The sequence below is a fragment of the Aethalodelphis obliquidens genome, unplaced genomic scaffold (genome assembly GCF_003676395.1).
Source record: "Aethalodelphis obliquidens isolate GAN/ISIS:26980383/991018 unplaced genomic scaffold, ASM367639v1 scaffold28, whole genome shotgun sequence".
In the NCBI taxonomy this organism is placed as follows: domain Eukaryota; kingdom Metazoa; phylum Chordata; class Mammalia; order Artiodactyla; family Delphinidae; genus Aethalodelphis; species Aethalodelphis obliquidens.
The window spans coordinates 22,346,693-22,365,597 of record NW_020837972.1 but is presented as its reverse complement, the minus strand read 5'-3'; the positions used below and the strand labels follow the sequence as shown (position 1 = coordinate 22,365,597).

Here is an 18,905-nt window from a genome sequence, read left to right as displayed (position 1 = left end):
GTTCACCTGACACCCTCCCACACACGCCACCAGGGCACCTGACGGCACACCTGGATGAACGGGTGAGCTCAGGGCTCTTCTGATGCCCTTCCTGCCTGAGGCTGGGTTGTTGGCGACTGTTCCCTGCCTGAGGACCTGTCGCTCAGCCCTGGAGCAAACATTTCGTCTTCAGGGCTGAGCAGGGAGAGCCAGAACCCTCGGCCTTGAGGCATCTGATGCCGCCATCCTGGGGTCACCGCTGCTCCTGGGCGGGTGCCGCGTCTCCCCGATGGGGGGTGCCCGGGCGGGAGGCGGATCTCGCCACGTCCCCACCTGTGCCCAGGGGCGCCCGGCGTCACTTCTGTGCCTTCCTCGGTGGTGACAGCAATCGTAGCCAAGCTCATTCAGCCTTTTAAGAGAAGAAACCTGCTGATTTTGTTAAATGCATCGAAGAAATTAATTATTGGTTTGGGATTTGTTAGATCTATTTTTAGAATTCCATGATCTCAGACATAAACAGCACTTCATTCTGGCCTAAGGAGCTGAAAAGCTTAACACCAGTGGAGGAGGGACAGGGAAGAGGGGGGGACGGGAAGAGGAAGAGAGCATCGGTCTACCACTGTCCTGCATCCCTGCGTGCACACCGCCATGAGACCAAACATCTCTCAAGCCCCGACTTGGTACCAAGCTCTAGTCGGAGTGCTGGGGACACAGCGGTAGAGAAGCGGACAAAAATTCCTGCCCTCGTGGAGTTGACATTTTAGTGGAGGAAGCCAGACGGTGCCCACGGTTAATAATACAGCAGATGGGATTTTCCACTTACCACAGACTGAGGAAGGGAGACAAGGCAGGACCTCCATGCAGATGAAAGAAGCTGCTGCCTCTAGGAACGTGATGCCTGCAAGTCAGGGGGTCCCCTCTTCTCTGCTTCAGCAAACAGTTACAGAGCACCTGCCGCGTGCCAGTGCTATGCAGCGCGTCGTGGGTGTCTCAGGGAACCAGAAAGCACGAGCTTGGCGCATAAATGATCTAGTCACGGAGGCAGATGAGAAGTAATCAGGGAGCTACTGGAATGTGCCAGGAAGGGAGCTTGCAGGGGAGGGGACAGAGCGGACCCTCCCTGTGCCCCTCCTCCGGTGGCCCAGGGCAGGGAGTTCTGACAGCAGGAGAAAGGGCGCCAGGGGAGGAGGTGTAGGGAGTGTGCACCATGGTTCCCCAGGGAGAGGAGAGTGGCTGGGTCACGCCTGCCCAGCTGAGAACCCAGAGCAGGCAGAGATGAGGGTTAATGGGGGGAGCTGCCCAGGGCACCCTTCCCTGCCGCGTGTGCCCAGGGGACACTCCCAGCTCCCTGGGGGTTAATGGGGGGAGCTGCCCAGGGCACCCTTCCCTGCCGCGTGTGCCCAGGGGACGCTCCCAGCTCCCTGGTGCTCCCGAGATGTCTCCGATGTCTGCAAATGGCAGCGATGTTGCTAAGCCAGTCCAGCAAACAGCACTTCCCTTTAATGCCAAAGCGGGGTACTTTGGGGTTCTGCAGCTTACAAGAAAACTGCATCCAGGGGTTAGCAACTGAGCTGTCCGCAAAGCTGGGCTGTGTCACCGCCTCACGCTCCAAATTTCAAGCAGCTACAGTGAGGCGTGCCAACCGCAAAGTGCCTGGGCTGTACACAGAGCCCGGAACAACCCGCAGTTGGCTGCTGGGATCTGAGTGTTTGCAAGGTTTCTCGGCTCCTGTGCTTTCCCACGTTCGCCCTGAGAGGAAACCTGGCCGACGGCCAGGGTGCACAGGAAGCTTAGTTTGTTCAGACACCGTTCTCGTGTGGAGGAAAGAGGCAGCCCTCCTGCACACACACACACACACACACACACACACACACACACACACACACACACACACACACACACTCTGTCATTAACACATGCACACACGGCACTCAGTCCTGTGCACACCCATGCAACACACATGCACACAGTACACACGCACACGCACTGTCATCCCCCCATGCACACGTGGCATGCATTCTTGTGCACACGCGTGCACACACACGCACAGACGCACACCTGTGCGCAGACACGCGGGGCCCCAGCAGGCCAGGCCGCCTGCTGACCGCGGGTCCGGGTCTCCGCGCGCAGCGCAGGGCACGGGAGCTAGAGGAGAAATGCCGCGCGCAGAGTGAGCAGTTCAGCCTGCTGTCCCGGGACCTGGGTCGGCTCCGGGAGCACGCGGGCGAGATCGACCTGCAGGGAGGCAGCTCCCTGGACGTCCCCTCGTCCCCCGGCAAGCCCTTCCGGAGCTTCATGAACGGACTGGCTCCCTCCATTGGCAAAGGTAAGCGCCTGGACCGACCGACCTCCCTCTCTCCCTCCCTCCCTCCCTCGCACGGCAGCCGGGATGGAGAAGGGGCGCTGGCAAGGGTCGGGGGTGGAGGTGTGTGACAGAGCATCTCACCACACCTGGGGCGGTGACCAGCCTAGCAGGCCTTGGGGCGGTACAGGCCAGCCGGCGTCTCCCACGTCCACCCCACGCGCCAGACCTCGTCCTCAGCCCTTGACGGTGCCGACCAGCGTGGCTCCGCACACCTTCTGAGCCCCGTTCTACAGACAACGCGGGTGGAGGGGCTTAGTGGGTCGCCCAGCCGGGCGGTGAGCCGGGGCTCGGCCCCAGGGGTCTGGCTCTGGGGTCTACGCTGGGATCTGCCAGGTGGGCTTCTCAGCTTCCCTCGTTTCCCCTCTTTTCATCCAGTGGCCTCTTGTTGACATTGTGATGTACTTGGAACTTCCCTTCTGACAAAGGCCGCGGTACTAACAGCGGTGCATTTCAATGCCCTCCCATCACATTTGTGTGTAGGATGCAGAGGTGGGGGGCAGGGAGGTTTGAATTTGCCTGGTTGAGGGGAATGTTGATCCCAGAGGCATTGAATGTAACGTCATGGAAGGTTCCCAGTGTAGGCAACAGAATACCCTGCTCAGTCAGGGAACTTTCTCTCCACTGAAGGTGGAATGGGTCGCAGGCCCAGTTTTATCCTCCTGTAAAACAGTCGATGTTTTCAAGTTTACTGGAGACGAGTGTCAGATATTCACTCTGGAATTCCATAAAAGAGAGAGAATTCCCACATCTCTCCTGGGTCTTGTCAGAACGTAGGGTAAGTTCTCTGGACGCTTTTCATTTTGAAAACAAGGTGATGCTGCCTGTGTCTTGATAAATCATGTTTCCTGGCTTCCTGCTCCCTTCCTGCGCTGCTCATGCGTTAGGAGAATGCTAAGTGGCCACGAAACACAAGACAGGAGGAGAGGGGGGTCGGGACACCCCCACCCAACAGACAAGTTCTGAGCACAGGGTACCCCCCCAGGCCGCGATGCTGAGTAGATGGCCAGGCCCTGGGTGGAGCCCCTCTGGGTGGGGGGAGCACAGACAAGAAACAAGGGGACAGATGAGTGACTGGGCAGCTTCCCACTCAGACAGACGCGGGAGGTCAGGTGACAAGAGAGCAAGTGACCCAGGGCCACTTAGACGGGGTGGTCAGAGAAGGTTGCCTCCCAGAAAGAAGACCGTTTCTCCAGCTCCCACGGGGTGAGAAGCTTTGGGGCTGCCGGTTCACGTGATCTCGGCCATGCACGTTTTTCAGGGTCCCCGGGTCGCAAGCAGTCGGTAAGTCCCGGGACTCAGCATAACATTGTGTCCTCCTGGCTCAGAACTGTTCCGGCGGCACAGGACAGACACACGGTGGGCCCGCAGAGACGGGCGTCCGGGGGGATCCACGTGCAGACAGTCGGTACCTTTTTCCTCTGGGAGGACCACCCAGAGCGCCCCACGAGCATCACCCCGTGCGGTGGTGAGGCCCAGGGACGCCCAGTAGAGATGCAGCCTCCAGGGTGCACTGGGGGCTGGTCACGTGGGCACCTCTGCCCGGCACACACCGGAACCCCAGGCCCCCCAGAGCGAGGCAGGCGCCCGGCACACACCAGGCGGCGCAAACAGGCTGGTTACAGGGAAGCACCCCGTCACTTAGGGAGCCTTTCCTATTGGTGCAGGAACTCTTTAGAAGCTGTGTTCCCGGATACAGCCCAGCCCAGCTTGCAAGCGGGCCCTTCTAAAAGTGGCAGCCAGGGGCCGCCTACGCGGATTCCTTGCAGCACAGCGTGAGAATGTGTTAGTCCAGGGCGAGCTCGTGGGTCAGTGGGGGTGGGGAGGAGAGCAGTGATTGACCTGGTTCAGTCGGTGTTGCGATGATCTGGAAAAAAGGATCTAATTCACGACGGAGGAAGATGGATGCTGAGAACAAAACCAACAAAACCCAAACAGGACGCTGTCTCCGATCCCGGCAGAAGAATAGGTTTGCACCGAGGCTTCCGTTCAGCCCCGTGGAAGAGCCATCGTGATAACAGACCGGCTCATTTGATAAACGCTACCTCGCCCACGGGGGCCCCCTGCTGGCAAAGCCAGGCAGGCTTGGCGTCCTCCTTGCCGCATCCTTGCTGTGCTAGCATCACTTGGTCGTGGGAGGAGTGCCTGGTAGGCCTGAAGCCCCCCTCAAAGTCATTCCTTGACGGCAGAGGGCAGGGGCCTCTTTAAGGGTGAGAGTGACAGGGAACTCGCCGCTGGGCTGGCCTCTCCTCCTTACGCAGGAGGGGAGGGTGGGGGCGGGCAGAGGAGCAAGCAGGGCCAGTGCAGGGTCAGAGCAGGACCCGGCAGGTGTGCCGTGCATCCCCTGGGGGCCTCCTGCCTGAGGCTGAGGAAGACAAGGACCGCTTGACCGTGAGTCCCTAAGGGACTCGCCTTCTGTGCAGTAGTCACATCTGCAACCAGCGAGGCAGAAATCACACAGGGACAGAATCATCCCCAGAAATCTCCTAGGAAGGGGGCATGTCATCTCCCAGGGCTGCCCCTACACAGCCAGTTTCCTTCCAGTATTGGAGCTGGGTTTTGGTGAAACACTGGATAAAGTCATTGATTTGACCTTAGTGGCCATATTTTCCAGAAAATGCATATCTTGAAACACGCGGAGCATGAAGGGGTGTGCCGCTGAGGGCACTGCATGATTTTGTCTCTAATCTCACATCCACTCAGAGAGCAGAAGGGCAGGTAAAATGCCACATGCAACAAAATATTTTTGTCTAGACAACTGGATTTGTTTAAGTTAAAATGTGAATATGAGATGACTCTACTATACTCATTTCACCTTTGCTGGTGGTGTCACCCCCTGCTATTCCCGGCAGCAGTGTATCAGTCAAGATGGGCTAGGTTCAGCTGCAGTAACAAACATCCCCAAATCTCAGGGGCTTGAAAGAGAACAAGTCTTGTTCTCGATCACACTGCACATCCATCTCAGGTTGGCTCAGGGAGTGGGTTCCACACTCTCTTCACTGGGGAATGCTGAACCTTTCCCATCTGGAATGTTCCATCGCAAGGGAAAGGAAGCATAACAAATTAGACACTGGCTCAAAAAGGCTTCTGCCCCAAAGCAGGACACGTCTCTTCCACTCACAGTTCGTTGGCCTGGGCGAGTCCTGTGTCGGGGTGAAACACCTCCCCTGCAGCACTGAAGCACGCTGCAGCCAGGCCACACCCTCCGCCAGCTTTCTGAGGGAGTCAGTTAATTCAGTAAATATTGACTTTGCACCTGCTCTATGCCAAGCACTGGCTGCTGTGGTCATGAGGGGTCCTGGGCAGTGACCAGAGCCAGGCCGCTGCGCTCTGAGATATGGCCTCCTAGCAGGGACCCCGGGTCCACTGCAGCATCAATTCTTTGTTGCAGTGATGGTCCCCCAAGGTTCTCAGTTCTCTTAATCAGCTAGGGGAGTGGGGGTTCTCTGGGGGTGACTTCTACACAGCCTTTGTGGGAGCACCTCTCACCCTGTATGTTTTTCCTGGTTTGGGCTCAGCGCGTCATCTTCCTCAGTGGAGCTGTCCCTGTGATGGGAGAGCCACAGCCAGCCAGAGACTAGACAGAGCCAGAAAGGAGCATCCGCAGGCCACCAGGCAGTGAGAACGTGGGGAAGGGAAATGGTTGCTTCTGTAATTCACATCCGGTCCTAAGGAAACACGCCTGACTTAACCCGACAGTCCGGGCCAGCACTGGTCAAGGTGCTCAGTTCTCCCCGTCCTGCCACATGTCACTGGGCTGGGGCTCAGCAGCCCCATGAGGACAGGGTGGGCAGATCTGCTCTGGTCCTAGTGAGTCTCAAGAATAATTTTTAGCCATAAACCTGACCATTTGGCCACTTTGTGTATAAGTCAGGTCTCTTTCAGTCATAAGTGACAGCAAAGCCGGCCTAAACTGGTGCGAGCAAAAAGGAATTTGTTTATCCCATAGAGTAGGTGAAGAGCCTGGGTTTAGCCTCAGGTACAGCTGGATTCAGGGGCTCCAGCCATGCCACTGGGGTCCAGTTCCTCCCTCTCCGTCTCAGCTCCTCCTTCTATGAGCAGTCTCCATTCTCAGATGGACTTTCCTCCTCCTGGTGGCAGTGTGGCTGCAGTATCACTGAGTCTCATCTCCTCTCCATTTTAAGCCAGAGAAAAAGAGAGCCTCTTTGCCCATGACTCCCACGAAGTTCTCTCTGATTGGACCTTCCCATCTCATGTGCAACACCACCATCTCCACCAAACAACTGGTGTAGCCAGGCGTGGACTCTGCCGGATGGACAGCCCAGAGCCGGGGGTGTAGATTAAGAGTGGGAGATGGGTGGGTCCCAAAATGAAAGTCAAAGACAGGGAAAGACCCACAGGGAAGGCAAGTGACCAGTGCACTTTGATTGTTTCCTTCGTGTCTTCTCTCAAATTGCTCCGATGTTGGTGTACAGGTCAGGAGAGCTCCGCTGGAAGCCGCACTGTGATCGGTGAATCTATCCGGCCCCTCCCGCTCCCAGGTGACAAGCCAGAACCTCTGTCCATCAAGCCCCCCTTTCTGTCGAGACCTGGTGGCCCAAGATGCAGATTTGAAGCCGACGTGAGTCCTGTGCTGGCTGAGGCAGCTGCCCCAGCGCGTGATGCGGGCTGTGGGTGTTGGCGGCCCTCCCCTCTCTCCCCAGCCCCCCTTTTCCTTGCCTTCACCCCCATTCATTGAGCACCTACTATGTGCCAGGACGTGTGGCCCCAGTTTTACAGATGGGGGTGGGGGGAGTCCCTGCTCTCATGGGCTGAATGACCATAAGTAAGTCAACACCTAAAAGTTGGGTAACAGCGAATGTCGTGAACCCAACAAGCCGGTGACCCGGAGGGACGGGGTGAAGGACAGGGCGGCCCTTCTTGGCCACTCGTGGTCTGTTTATCCGTGAGAAGGAGCCCAGGGGAAGCCCGCTGGGGCTGGAGAGGAGCTGGGAGCTGGGGAGGGGGCTTGAGGCCTCAGGGAAGCTCTCGACTTTTGGTCCAAGTCCAGGGGGGAACCACTGAAGGCCCTGAGACGGGGAGTGCCGTGCTGTGACCCCCAGGAGAGCCCTCTCCCCGGTGCGGGAGTGTCAGGAGGGACCCGGCCTTCTTCTCCCGGGGTGGGCGGGGTTCATGGTCACTCCCACCCTCCCCTGGTGCCCTTTCCTCCCTCCCCCGACCCCAAGACAGTTGTAGCCAGTGTAAGGAAACCCCTATAGGCAGCGTCCCGGTGCCCGGCAGACTCGGGCAGCAGAGAGGAGCGGGGCGGGGCGGGGGGTTATCGGGAGGAAGCAGCCCCCGTGTCCCTTTTTCTGATCAGGATTCCCGGGGGCACCGGGCACCATCCACGCGTGCGTGCTCCCCTCCCTGCACTGAGCCCTTGAGGGCTGAGGGCACAAAGCATTACCTAGATGTGTCCTCCGAGGAGCCTGGCAGGGTCTGGGGCAGTGACATCTCAGGCCTTAAATTATGTTGGGGGATGGTCCTTACCTTGAGTCCAATCTGGGTGTGGGAAGATGAGGTCTTTTTAAAAGTAGCTTTTAATTAATTCATCAATTTTGATTGAAGTATAGTTGATTTACAATACTGTGTCAGTGTCAGCATAGTGATTCAGTATTTTTGCAGATTATACTCCATTGTAAGTTATTACAAGGCAATGGCTGTAGTTCCCTGTGCTATACAGTAAACGCTGTTGCTTATCTGTTTTATATATAGTGGCTTGTATCTGCTGATCCCATACTCCTAAATCTTCCCCCATTCTGGTCACCACAAAATTGTCGTCTATGTCAGTGAGTCTGTTTCTGTGGTGCACATGCCTTCATTTGTATTATTTTTTAGACTCCACAGAGAAGTGATATCATACAGTATTGGGGGAGACAAATTCTTTATAACTGTCCTCTGTGAGACCAAGAAGCCCGAAGGGAAGGACCCCACCCCCATCTCTGGGTCACACCCAAGACCAAGAACCTGGGTGTGGCAGCATCTCACAGGGGGGTCCCACCATCTGAGGCTGAAAAGCCCAGGGGGACCGTGGAAGGGATCTCCTGCGTGCTTCCGGCATGAAATGTGACGCCTACAGCTTCAGTGACCTGCACGTCCATTGTGTCTCCAATAGATGGATAATGAATGGAATTCCAGTACCGCCAAGCAGAGGTACTCGGGGAAGGTCCACTTGTGTGTCGCCCGCTATAGGTAAGAGCGACGGTCCTCTCCACATCCTCTGAGATCCGGAAGCACGGGCAGCCTCTGGGCAGGTGGGGTGATGGGGGTGGGAACGCTCCGTGAGCTGAGGGGACCCTTCCCAGGTGCCGAGAGAAAGCGGCCGGTGCATCCGGGCTTTGGAGTGTGGCAAGGGTTTGTCTGTTCTGATAGCAAGCGTTTGGATAGCGTGTTAGTTTCCCAGGGCTGCCATTCAAAACTGTCACCAACTGGGTGGCTTAAAAGCAGCAGAAACCCGTGCTCTCCCAGCTCTGGAAGGCCGAAGTGGGAAATCAGGGTGTGGGGACGACCAGCTTCTGACTGTCAGCATCCCTGACGTCCCTCAGCTGTAGACTCGCCGCTCCAATCTCTGCTTCCGTCTTCCCGTGCCCTTCTGCTCTGTGTGTCTCTGTGTGCTCCCTCTTCTTTTTATAAGGACCCCTGTCCGTGGATTAGGGCCCACCCTACTCCAGTATGACCTCATCTTAACGTGATCTCACCTGCAAAGACCCTATTTCCAAATAAGCTCACCTCCACAGGGGCCAGGACCTGAACGTCTCTTTTGGGGGACACAGTTCACTCCGTGACAGGCGGCAAGCTGAAACTCAAAGGGGGCCCCCTTGCCCAGAGCCCCCTGCTCGGTGCCTTTCCGGCCTCGTCCCTGTCCGCCCGGTGCCTGGGCCACGTCACGTAGCTGTTACAGCTGCAGAGCTGAGCTCCCGTTGGAGGACCTGGGTGTCTGTGTCCACCACCGTGAGCCAGGCTGCTCACGCACGGCCCGCAGATTCTTTGTGTTACCACTGAAAACCCTGAGATGGATGAAGGTAGCCGCCTCCCTGCAACTTCCCTGCCTGGTTATAATGCGACAGGCGTTATAATGCCCAGAGTTTGCCGGGTGTGCAGACACGGATGAATCAAATAGTCACCAAAAGCAGACATAAAACAGTCAGACCTCCTGTATTTTATGCTCAGTGAGGACCTGGGCTCTTGTGTTTCCAGATGCTCCAGTGACCCTTTGCCTCCTGGGTTGGCCGGGCAGGAAGGGCAGTGTTCTGGGGGCAGACGCCACTGCCCTCTTAGTGGGCGATGGGCAACTAGAGTCCCCCGTGAGGGGACTGGACTGTGCACAGAGCTGTTGAGGAATCAGACCTCAGGAGCCGTCACCAAGGGTGGATGCCTCCCTCACTAGCTCCTTAGAATCTGTCCGCGTGGAGGAGGTGGGGTGAGCTTCCTTTGAGCCCGTCTGCGCACCTTCAGTGCCGTGTGCCTTCTCCAGTGAGAACCGTTTCTAATAACTATGCTGCCTGTCCGTGGATTATTTTCCGCTGATCCACTAATTTCACCAATGCAAACCCACTTCTGACGTCCAGATAATGGAAGCCCGTGGAGTAGCCGCCCTGGGCTGGGGCGTCATGGATGAGGATGCCAGCCGGCCCCTGAGGAGGGCCCCCCCATGCCCCCGCCCGCATCCTTCGTAGGGTCCATGGGGACATCGCCACATCACTGGAGAGAGTGTTGAGGACGCCAGTCCTGGGGCCCAGGAAGGAGGGCTCAGCCCCGCCCCATGTCTCTTGGGAGGGCGGTTCCGCCTCTGTGTGTGTGGAGCTGGGCTGACACAGCTGTTCAGGCAGAGCCCTCCGGGCCGGCCAGTTGGGGCCGCGGCCGGGATGCCGATCTGCCTTCCAGGTTTGTCTCCCTCGCCAGCTGGGCCCTTCCCAGCGATGAGCCTGGTCCCTCGAGGCTGCGGTGGCCCCTTGCTCCCTGGGCACGCCCTCCCTCCGCTCTCCTGGGGAGACGAGACCTTATTCTGGGGAAGGTGCCCAAGAGCTGGGGCACCCAGAGGCTGGATCCACAGCCAGCGTGAAAGCAGGCAGAGGGAAAGCCCGGGCGGTCAGCCGGTGCATGGCCGACAGCGCGGGCCGCAGCCAGGGCGCTCGGTGAGCCCCACCTCCAGCCTCTGCTGGCGCTCTGGGTGTTTTCCACCTGACGCCCAGCCACATCAAACCACATGGTGAGCAGCGCAGACAATAGTCCCAGACAGAGTCGCGCGGATCTGAGTTCCCCAAACACCCTGCAGATCCCTGGAGGAGTGGCTCGAAGGTAAGGGGAGTTTGGGGGTGTTCCCCCCCGGAGCTAAACACTGTCCTTACTCAGCACCCTGCTTCGAAGTTTCCCCAAACTCGAAACAGGAGAAGCCCTGCTCCCCGTGGCCCCGTCCCCTCCTCCCACCTCTGCTCGTGCAGCCGCCTGTGGAGCGGCCTTGCTTCCCCATCTCTTGCCCCCTCTTCAGCCCGGAGTCCCCTCCCCCAACAGCAGGACGAGCCCCGCTGAGGCTCCAGGGGGCCCCTTTCCAGAAGTTCTGCAGGCACCCGATGCAGGCCTCCCGCACCCTTCCTTTTAAACAGCTTTATTGAGGGGTCGGTCACATACCTTACAGTCCCCCCATTTTTCTAAATTGGAGTACAGTTGATTTGCGATGCTGTGTTAGTTTCTGCTGCCCAGCGAAGTGCATCTGTTGTACATATACATGTACCCACTCTTTTTCAGAATCTTTTCCCATTAGACCATTACAGAGTACTGAGCAGAGTTCCCCGTGCTCTGCAGTAGCTCCTTGATAGTTCTCTGTTTTACGTAGTGTGTCTGTGTCCATCCCAATCTCCCAGTTCGTCCCACCCCCCGACCCCCCTTGGTCAACGTCAGTTTGTTCTCTACGTCTGTGACTCTCTTTCTGCTTTGCCGATAAGTTCATTTGGACCGTTTTTCTAGATTCCGCCTATAAGCGATATGACACCGTATTTGTTTTCCTCTTTCTGGCTTACTTCACCCTGTATGACGGTCTCTAGATGCAACGCACAGTACGTGCCATCCTTGCCACTGTCAAGTTGAGAACATTCCTGTCCGCTCACCAAGACCCCCGTCCCTTTCAGGTGTCAGCCCATCCCCTCCATCCCCACCGCAAATAACCACTAACCTTTCAGTCGCTGTGGGTTCCCCGTTCTGGACATTTCCTTCCCATCTTAGCATTGTGTCATCAAGGCTCACCCGCTGCAGCTCTGTCCCCTTCTATACCCGGATCACAGCGGACTTCGGGGAGATGGCATTTTTTGTTTGTTTGTTTGTTTGTTTTGCGGTATGCGGGCCTCTCACTGTTGTGGCCTCTCCCGTTGCGGAGCACAGGCTCCAGATGCGCAGGCTCAGCGGCCATGGCTCACGGGCCCAGCCGCTGCGCGGCACGTGGGATCCTCCCGGACCGGGGCACGAACCCGCGTCCCCTGCATCGGCAGGCGGACTCTCAACCACTGCGCCACCAGGGAAGCCCGGGGAGACTGCATTTTATCCATCAACCCCCAATGGATGTGGACCCCGTCGTCGGTGCACAGTTCCCCTTGGTGCCCACGGTCCCCTCCCCATGCTGGCCTCTTCCACCCTCTTTCCCACCAGCTGAGACTTCTCTTCCTGAGAGTGATGTGCGGCCTCCTGAAGCCTGGGCCCCGTCCCCTGTCTTCCTGCTCCATCCTCCCGGCTTGGGCAACCTCTTCTGCACGTGGACCACTCCAGGCTCCACCTGCAGCCACAGCCTCTCTGAGCCTAGGCAGCGTAAGGCGCCTGGAACTGGACCCTGGGCCTCCCGTCTCCCCGCATCCAGCCCCGCTCCCGCCAGCCCCTGCCCAGTAATTGCACACACATCTGCACCTCATGAGGCCAGAAAGCTTCGAGTCCGCCGGGACCCTGCACCCCTGCCCTCATACCCAGGCAGCCCCCGCTTCCATCTCCTCTAAGGACACTCCCTGCCCAGCTAGACCCCATCCACACGGCATCAGAGGGACCCCTCTGCAAAACGCAAATGCGATCACGTCACTCCGTAGGTGACGCCTCCTTCCCGATAGCTGTTAGCTCTGGGTTAAATCCACGCTGATGTGGCCCCTCCGACCCACGGCCCCCAGCGCTCCCACCCTCACCCGTCCTTCTCCAGCAGCTGAGGGGACCCCGCTCCCATCCTCCTGGCCTTTGCACGTGCCATTCCCTCTGCCAGAAACCACGTTTGGCTTCACTCCAGCCGCTGGGCTTTCACATCGTACATCCGTCTGCTTGGCTTTACATCCCGATGCAGATGCCTCAGCAGTCACTGACTCAGTAAAACCCTCAGGGCGCTGGACGGCGTCCCTGGACCTCTGGACCCCGAGGGACAGGGCGACGCGGTGTGGTTAAACCCACGCAGGGTGAGGGACAGGAGACCTTCGTTCTGCTCCCACCCACACCTCTTAATGAGCGTGTGGCTTTGGACAAGTCACTGCACTTCAGCTGGCCGTGAGAATTGGGAATGAGAATAGAGAATATCATCTCTGCTCTCCTCACTGAGCGTCGGTGGGGATCAGATAAAACACACAGAGGAAAGTGCTGGTACCTCACGGGGCTGCTGGCCCCCAGGGGAGCTGCAGCGGCTTCACCCTTTGTGTGACAGGACACTGAGTGACACCCTTTGTTCTTTTTGTTTACGTGATCATCTCCCACGATCACTGATGTCACTTGGATTTTCTTGTTGAGTCCTTTCCTGTTATTTTAAATTAATTGACACTTTAATTAGAAAATCAGAAATTCATCTCACATGTTTTATCTGCAAGTTGGACATGACTTAAAAAAAAATGTTAATTCCAATATTTGGAGGATTTGAGAAGCGGGCATTTTACAGTCCTAGTGGGGAGGGGAAGATAAAACGTACATCCATTTTTAGAACATTCTGGCTGTACATACCTAAGCCCTCTAAAACGTGCAGGTCTTTGACCAAACAAATATACCACCTAGGGACTTATCTTTAGGAAGAAAGTGGGCAGGTGTGCAACATGTGTTGATAAAGATATTGGAGGCAGCACTGATTATATCAGCCAAAAGTTTGAAGAAATATCAATGCCCAACATAAGGAATTGGTTAAATAAAGTATGTTAATCTCTTCAGTGGAGTATTATACAGCCATCAAAAAGGATATGATAGAATATTTCATGAGGGGAAACATAATCATGTCATATTGCAAAGTGTAAAAAGTAAGCAGGTGACTGAAGAGTATACGTCATATGATGCTACCTGTGATCAATAATATATATTGAACAATGATAGGATTAATTACTTTTTTATTTGCTTGCTGATTTGGAAGTTTATTTAAAAATATAATTTGGAGTCATTTAAATGTCATCTGATACAAAGGACTCAGTGTAGAGCTTGCTTCCAGAACTACCATTCAGCATGGAATCTGTGTGAGTTGAGCTACCGATGGCCTGAGTTTTCAGTGCATTGACCATCCACGAGCACCGAACCATCGCGTGGGTCTAAAATATCCTGGCGACAGCAGGGAGGAGGCCCTGAGCTCTGCAAGGGACGGGCTGGGGTCGGTCTCCATCCAGAGCATCACTGAATGGGTTTTCTCTCTCTCTCTAGTTACAACCCCTTTGACGGGCCAAATGAGAACCCAGAGGCTGAGCTGCCCCTCACGGCGGGGAAGTACCTCTACGTCTATGGAGACATGGACGAGGATGGCTTCTATGAAGGTCAGTGAGAGCGTGGTGGGCAGGTGGCGCACACAGGCCAGGCCAGGGCCGGGCCGCCCATCACTCCCGGCCGCCCCAGCCTCTGCTCTGACCCTCCCGCCCTCGGGAGTTACGAGGTGTTTGTTCCCCTTTTGTCTGATTGAGTGGGGTTTCCTATTTTTAGCCCCAAGCAGCCCTCTGACACGGGGTGGATACCTTCTCATGTTCACGTTCACAGAGCTTCCCAGGAGCTCCCGCAGATACGTGGGGCTGACAGATGAGGGTCTCTCCTCCCCGCCTCTCTTGCAGCCCAGCACCTTCTCCGAGGCAGGGCCGGGGACCCTTTCAGGGGACCTTGTCTGGTTCACAGCGATCCCATTGACCTTCAGCCTCTGTTGTTAACCTAGGGTGGTCCAGCCCCGTGTCCTGCCTGACCACTTCCTGCACCTTGCGCAGTGTGAGATCAGGAAATGGGAATTCCTCTGCCCAAAACTCATAACCTTGGTCACTTTTGTAGCTAGAGGATGAATATGGGACATCCCCAGGAGCTTCATAAATCCAGATTCCTCGGTTCCCTAAACTCTCCCATTGCCCTAACAGAAGGGTCTCGGTTTCCTCCTGTCCCTCTGAGCAGAAAAAAATTGTTTCTTGCTAAACTAGCGTGACCTCCTGGAGTTTCCCTGGAGCTGATGGCCACACTCTTGACTCTTGTCCTGGGGTTGATGGGCTCCGAGATCAGGTGGCCTCCGCTGAGGTCGGTGAGCGGCAGCCCAGCCTGGGCTGTTTTTCTGAAGGTGCCAGAGCCTGGGGTCATTGAAATTCTTGGTTTCCATTAGTTACTGGAAAAACAGTGGCACAGCTGTGGGTAGGCCTCCCGAGAAATTTCACCACAACTGGTGGCAAAGCTGCTTGAACTCTTAACACAAATCCACATTGCCGTCACCCACGTGCGCACCAGGGGAGAACTGTGTGCCCAAGGCGGCTGCCAGGTAACCCTTGTTGGAGTTCTCTAGAGTATTTGCGCCAGGCACTGTGCTCACATAGACTTTCCAGAGGCCGGATGGAAGGCAGGCGGCAGAGCTCAGCGTTCCGTTGTCCACATGACAGTGGCAAGCTCACCTCCCCTCGCTATGCAGACGGCCGCGGTGGCCACCTTAAGGGGCGGCTGTGGCGATAAATGAGGAAGCAGACGTGGGGTCTGAGGACGCGGCCTGGTACACAGGACTTGCTGTCACTCCCACCCTCCTCCTTCTCGGCGTTCCCTGTGTCAAATGACGTTGTTTTCCGAGCATCCTCGAGGCAAAGACTGACGTCTCAAGACCCGGCCCCTGGGGACAGGAGCAGAAACAGATCCTCACTGATCCTGGGAGACTCGGGACTGACTCAGTGGTCAGCATCCCTGTCGCCCGGGCCCGTCGCACGTCCCTTGACATGTGCGTGTGTCTACTGGGAGCAGACCCCACCCTTCGTTCCACGCTGCCCAGCCTCCCGGGTCCCCGGACCCCCAGTCAAGCCCTTTCTGCGACGCGCCAGGGGAAACAGCCCTTTCCCGCTGGTGTCGCGAGATCACGCAAACGGTGTCGTCTCTGAAGCTCCTCCGAGCGCTTCTCAGTTTCCACGGCTCTGCTCTCAGCAGCTTCCAAGCCCCACGAGTAAAGAGAACGCGAAGAAATTAGACCATTTCATGAAATAAAAAGCGGTCCCCGCCGTGACTGCCCGCAGCCACGAGAGCTAGTTTGGTGGCGTTCTTTGGGCCACTCAGCCTCCAGGTGGTTCTGGGACCAAACTGATCGTTTCTCACCAAACGGACACATGTCGGGAATTTCGCCAAGACAGACACATTGCTCTGCAAGGGGCGGGGGGAGGAAATTCACCTTTTAATTCCTGTTTGTGTGATCACCTAATCAAGAATCAGAGTAAGGTGTGTAATGTTTTTAGCCTCCAAACCCACGCAGTTTGCATGTCGTTTGTCCTTCTGACACACTCTTACTGAGCACCTACTCTGTGCCAGGTGTGCCTGTAGGTCTAGCAGGGAACAGAGTTCCCTGTCCTCCCAGAGCTTCGTCCCCGTTGGAAGGGGGGCGTTGACACAGATACGCGGGTGGCTGGCCGTGGTGTGCTGGGCGCTAGGGGGGAAGCCAGCCTCACTGGTGGGGTGGCAGATGGCAGGTTGCGGGGTGCTGACGCAGGGGCGGGGGTCCCGAAGAGGTGATGCTGGAGTGATTCCTGTAAAGGGCTGAGGAATCCACTGTGACCCTGCTGCTTTCCGTACAGCAGTCCCCTTGCGGGGAGGCGCAGACCCCACTGCAGGCCCTCGGGCCTCCATGGGACAGTTGGGCGGTAACCCTGTCCTCGTACCCCACAGGCGAGCTCCTGGACGGGCAGAGGGGCCTGGTGCCCTCCAACTTCGTGGATTTTGTCCAGGACGAGTCTCGACTGGCAAGCACTCTGGGGAAAGACCAGGATCAGAACTTCATCAACCATGCCGGCGTCGGCTCGGACGGGGAGCACATCCTGGACCTCCACTCCCCGACGCACATGGACTCTGGCCCTTCCGACCACGGGGCGGGGATGCTGGACATGAACATCGATGACATCGGAGAAGACATCGTGCCTTACCCTCGGAAAATCACCCTCATCAAACAACTTGCCAAAAGTGTCATTGTGGGCTGGGAGCCCCCGGTGGTGCCCCCGGGCTGGGGGACTGTGGGCACCTACAATGTGCTGGTGGACGCAGAGACGCGCCTGAGCCTGGCGCTGGGTGGCAGGACCAAGGCCCTGGTGGAGAAGCTGGACACGGCAGCCTGCACCTACCGCATCTCCGTGCAGTGTGCCACCAGCCGGGGCAGCTCGGACGGGCTGCGCTGCACGCTGCTGGTGGGCAAGGACGTGGTGGTGGCACCGTCCCACCTGCGTGTGGACAACATCACGCAGGTCTCCGCCCAGCTCTCCTGGATGCCCACCAACAGCAACTACAGCCATGTCATCTTCCTCAACGAGCAGGAGCTGGATGTCGTCCGGGCCACCAGCTACAAGTACCAGTTCTGCAACCTCAGGCCCAACGCGGCTTACAAAGTGAAGGTCCTGGCCAAGCCCCACCAGGTGCCCTGGCAACTGCCCCTGGAGCAGAGGGAGAGGAAGGAGGCCTTCGTGGAGTTCTCCACGCTGCCGGCAGGTGAGCTGTCCTCCCGGGGTGGGGGGTCGGGGAGGAGGTAGTCCCCAAGGGAGGGGATGCCGGGATGTCGCCCTGTGCAAGGGGAGGGGCGGGGGGAGCGGAAGGGGAGCCGCTGCCGACAGCCGGCGCCGTCCCAGAGCATCCTTCCATCAGCCGGGGACCACGGAATACACCCACGCACGCCTGTGTGTGTGTGAGAGGGAAAGAGAAAGCTTGGATTCTGTTCAGGGGCCGTGTTGTCGGAAATATTTAACGCTTGCGTCTGTAAGAGGCTCGTCCTACAGAAAACCGGAGGAAATGAGAGCACCCTGGGCCATTGGAGGGTTCCGTCTCCCCCGTGTCACCCACTCCTGGCCGTGCGCTCACAGAGAGGAACATGGAGGGGGTGCCCACAGCGCTCGCAGAATTGTTCTCTCTTCTCATGTCTGCTTTTGCTATACATACACGTACGCGTATATACCTCACACATACGGGTGAATCTGCGAAGACGTGAAGTTCCATTGTGGACGCTATCTTGGCTTCCTTCCCTGCACTCCCAGCTGTAACAGGAGGAGGAATGCACCCCTCTCCCATCCCCCCCCCCACTCTCTCCCAGGAAACTGTAAAGACATGGGTTGAGATGGACATCCTCTGATTTATCCACGGGGCAGCCGTCACCGCCGTCTCCACAAGGTTCCGTCATGCTGATCTTGCCTGGGGCTCGCGTACAGGGCAGCCCTTCCGAGGAAGGCAGCTGTGCGCAGGATGGGAGCCCGAACACCTAGGGAAGAGCAGCCTTCCTGGAGCAAAGGTTGTGTCTGCAAAGATGTGTGAGGGCATATTCTGATACCTCGAGGGCTTATTTTAGTCCTGTGATGTTCACAGAATTCCCTCAGAATGCCTGTCACTCTCCTCGGATTTGTCTTCTGTGATTAATTAATCCAGCTCTGCCCAACCTCATTTGTCAGCAGGTTGACAAATAATCCAGTGGTTCTCCAGGATCATTTCTACTAACTGCCGAAAGCCTTCCATCTCCGTCTAACTGGATTTGCTTTTAATTCCATGGTGCTCTCCCGTCTTTTTGAACTCCATCATCAACTAGAGTCTGACCTACAAAGCAGCAAGGTCAGGGGCAGGCGGGACAGACACTACTTCGAGGAGGAAGCAGGTCTGAGTAGGAACTCATTTATGAAGGGTCAGTTCATTCATCTTGTAAGGTGATGCTGGGTTTCCTGCCTGCCTATCGGGATGTCAGATCGTGGATATTGGGCGAGTGAGGACTTGAGCTTTTCATTGGTTCCTGGTGTGAAGTCTTGTGGTCAGTGCTGGGGGGTGAAGAAACCAGAGACACCAAACCCAGAGACCCCAGGGCCTCCGAGGAGAGGCAAGAGCACATACGTTGGGACAGCCGGGAGAGTCTTTGTGGAGAAGCTCAGGTCGAGATGGAGAGGGACCAGGAGAAGATGCTGAGCCCAGGGAGGGCCTGTTCCCATAGGTTCACGCCCAATTCCTGGCTGTCTTAGTCAGCTCGGGCTGATGTAACGAAATGCCGTAAACTGAGTGGCCTATGAACAACATGCGCTTATTTCTCACAGTCCTGGAGGCTGGAAGTCCGAGATAAGGCGTGGGCAGACCCAGTGTCTGGCGAGGCCCACTTCCTGCCTCCTAGACGGTGAAGACACTGTGTCCTCAC

General features: G+C 57.0%; 1 protein-coding gene across 1 annotated transcript in view; it reads left to right on the top strand.

Moving 5' to 3' along the window:
- The window catches only part of RIMBP2 (RIMS binding protein 2), a 246,373-nt gene that overhangs the window by 189,901 nt on the left and 37,567 nt on the right, over positions 1–18,905 (top strand). The window contains exons 6-10 of the mRNA XM_027125143.1: positions 2,110–2,305; positions 6,778–6,923; positions 8,457–8,533; positions 13,970–14,079; positions 16,424–17,233. Of these exons, the coding sequence (XP_026980944.1) occupies positions 2,110–2,305; positions 6,778–6,923; positions 8,457–8,533; positions 13,970–14,079; positions 16,424–17,233 (1,339 nt within the window). The remainder of the gene's footprint in view (positions 1–2,109; positions 2,306–6,777; positions 6,924–8,456; positions 8,534–13,969; positions 14,080–16,423; positions 17,234–18,905) is intronic.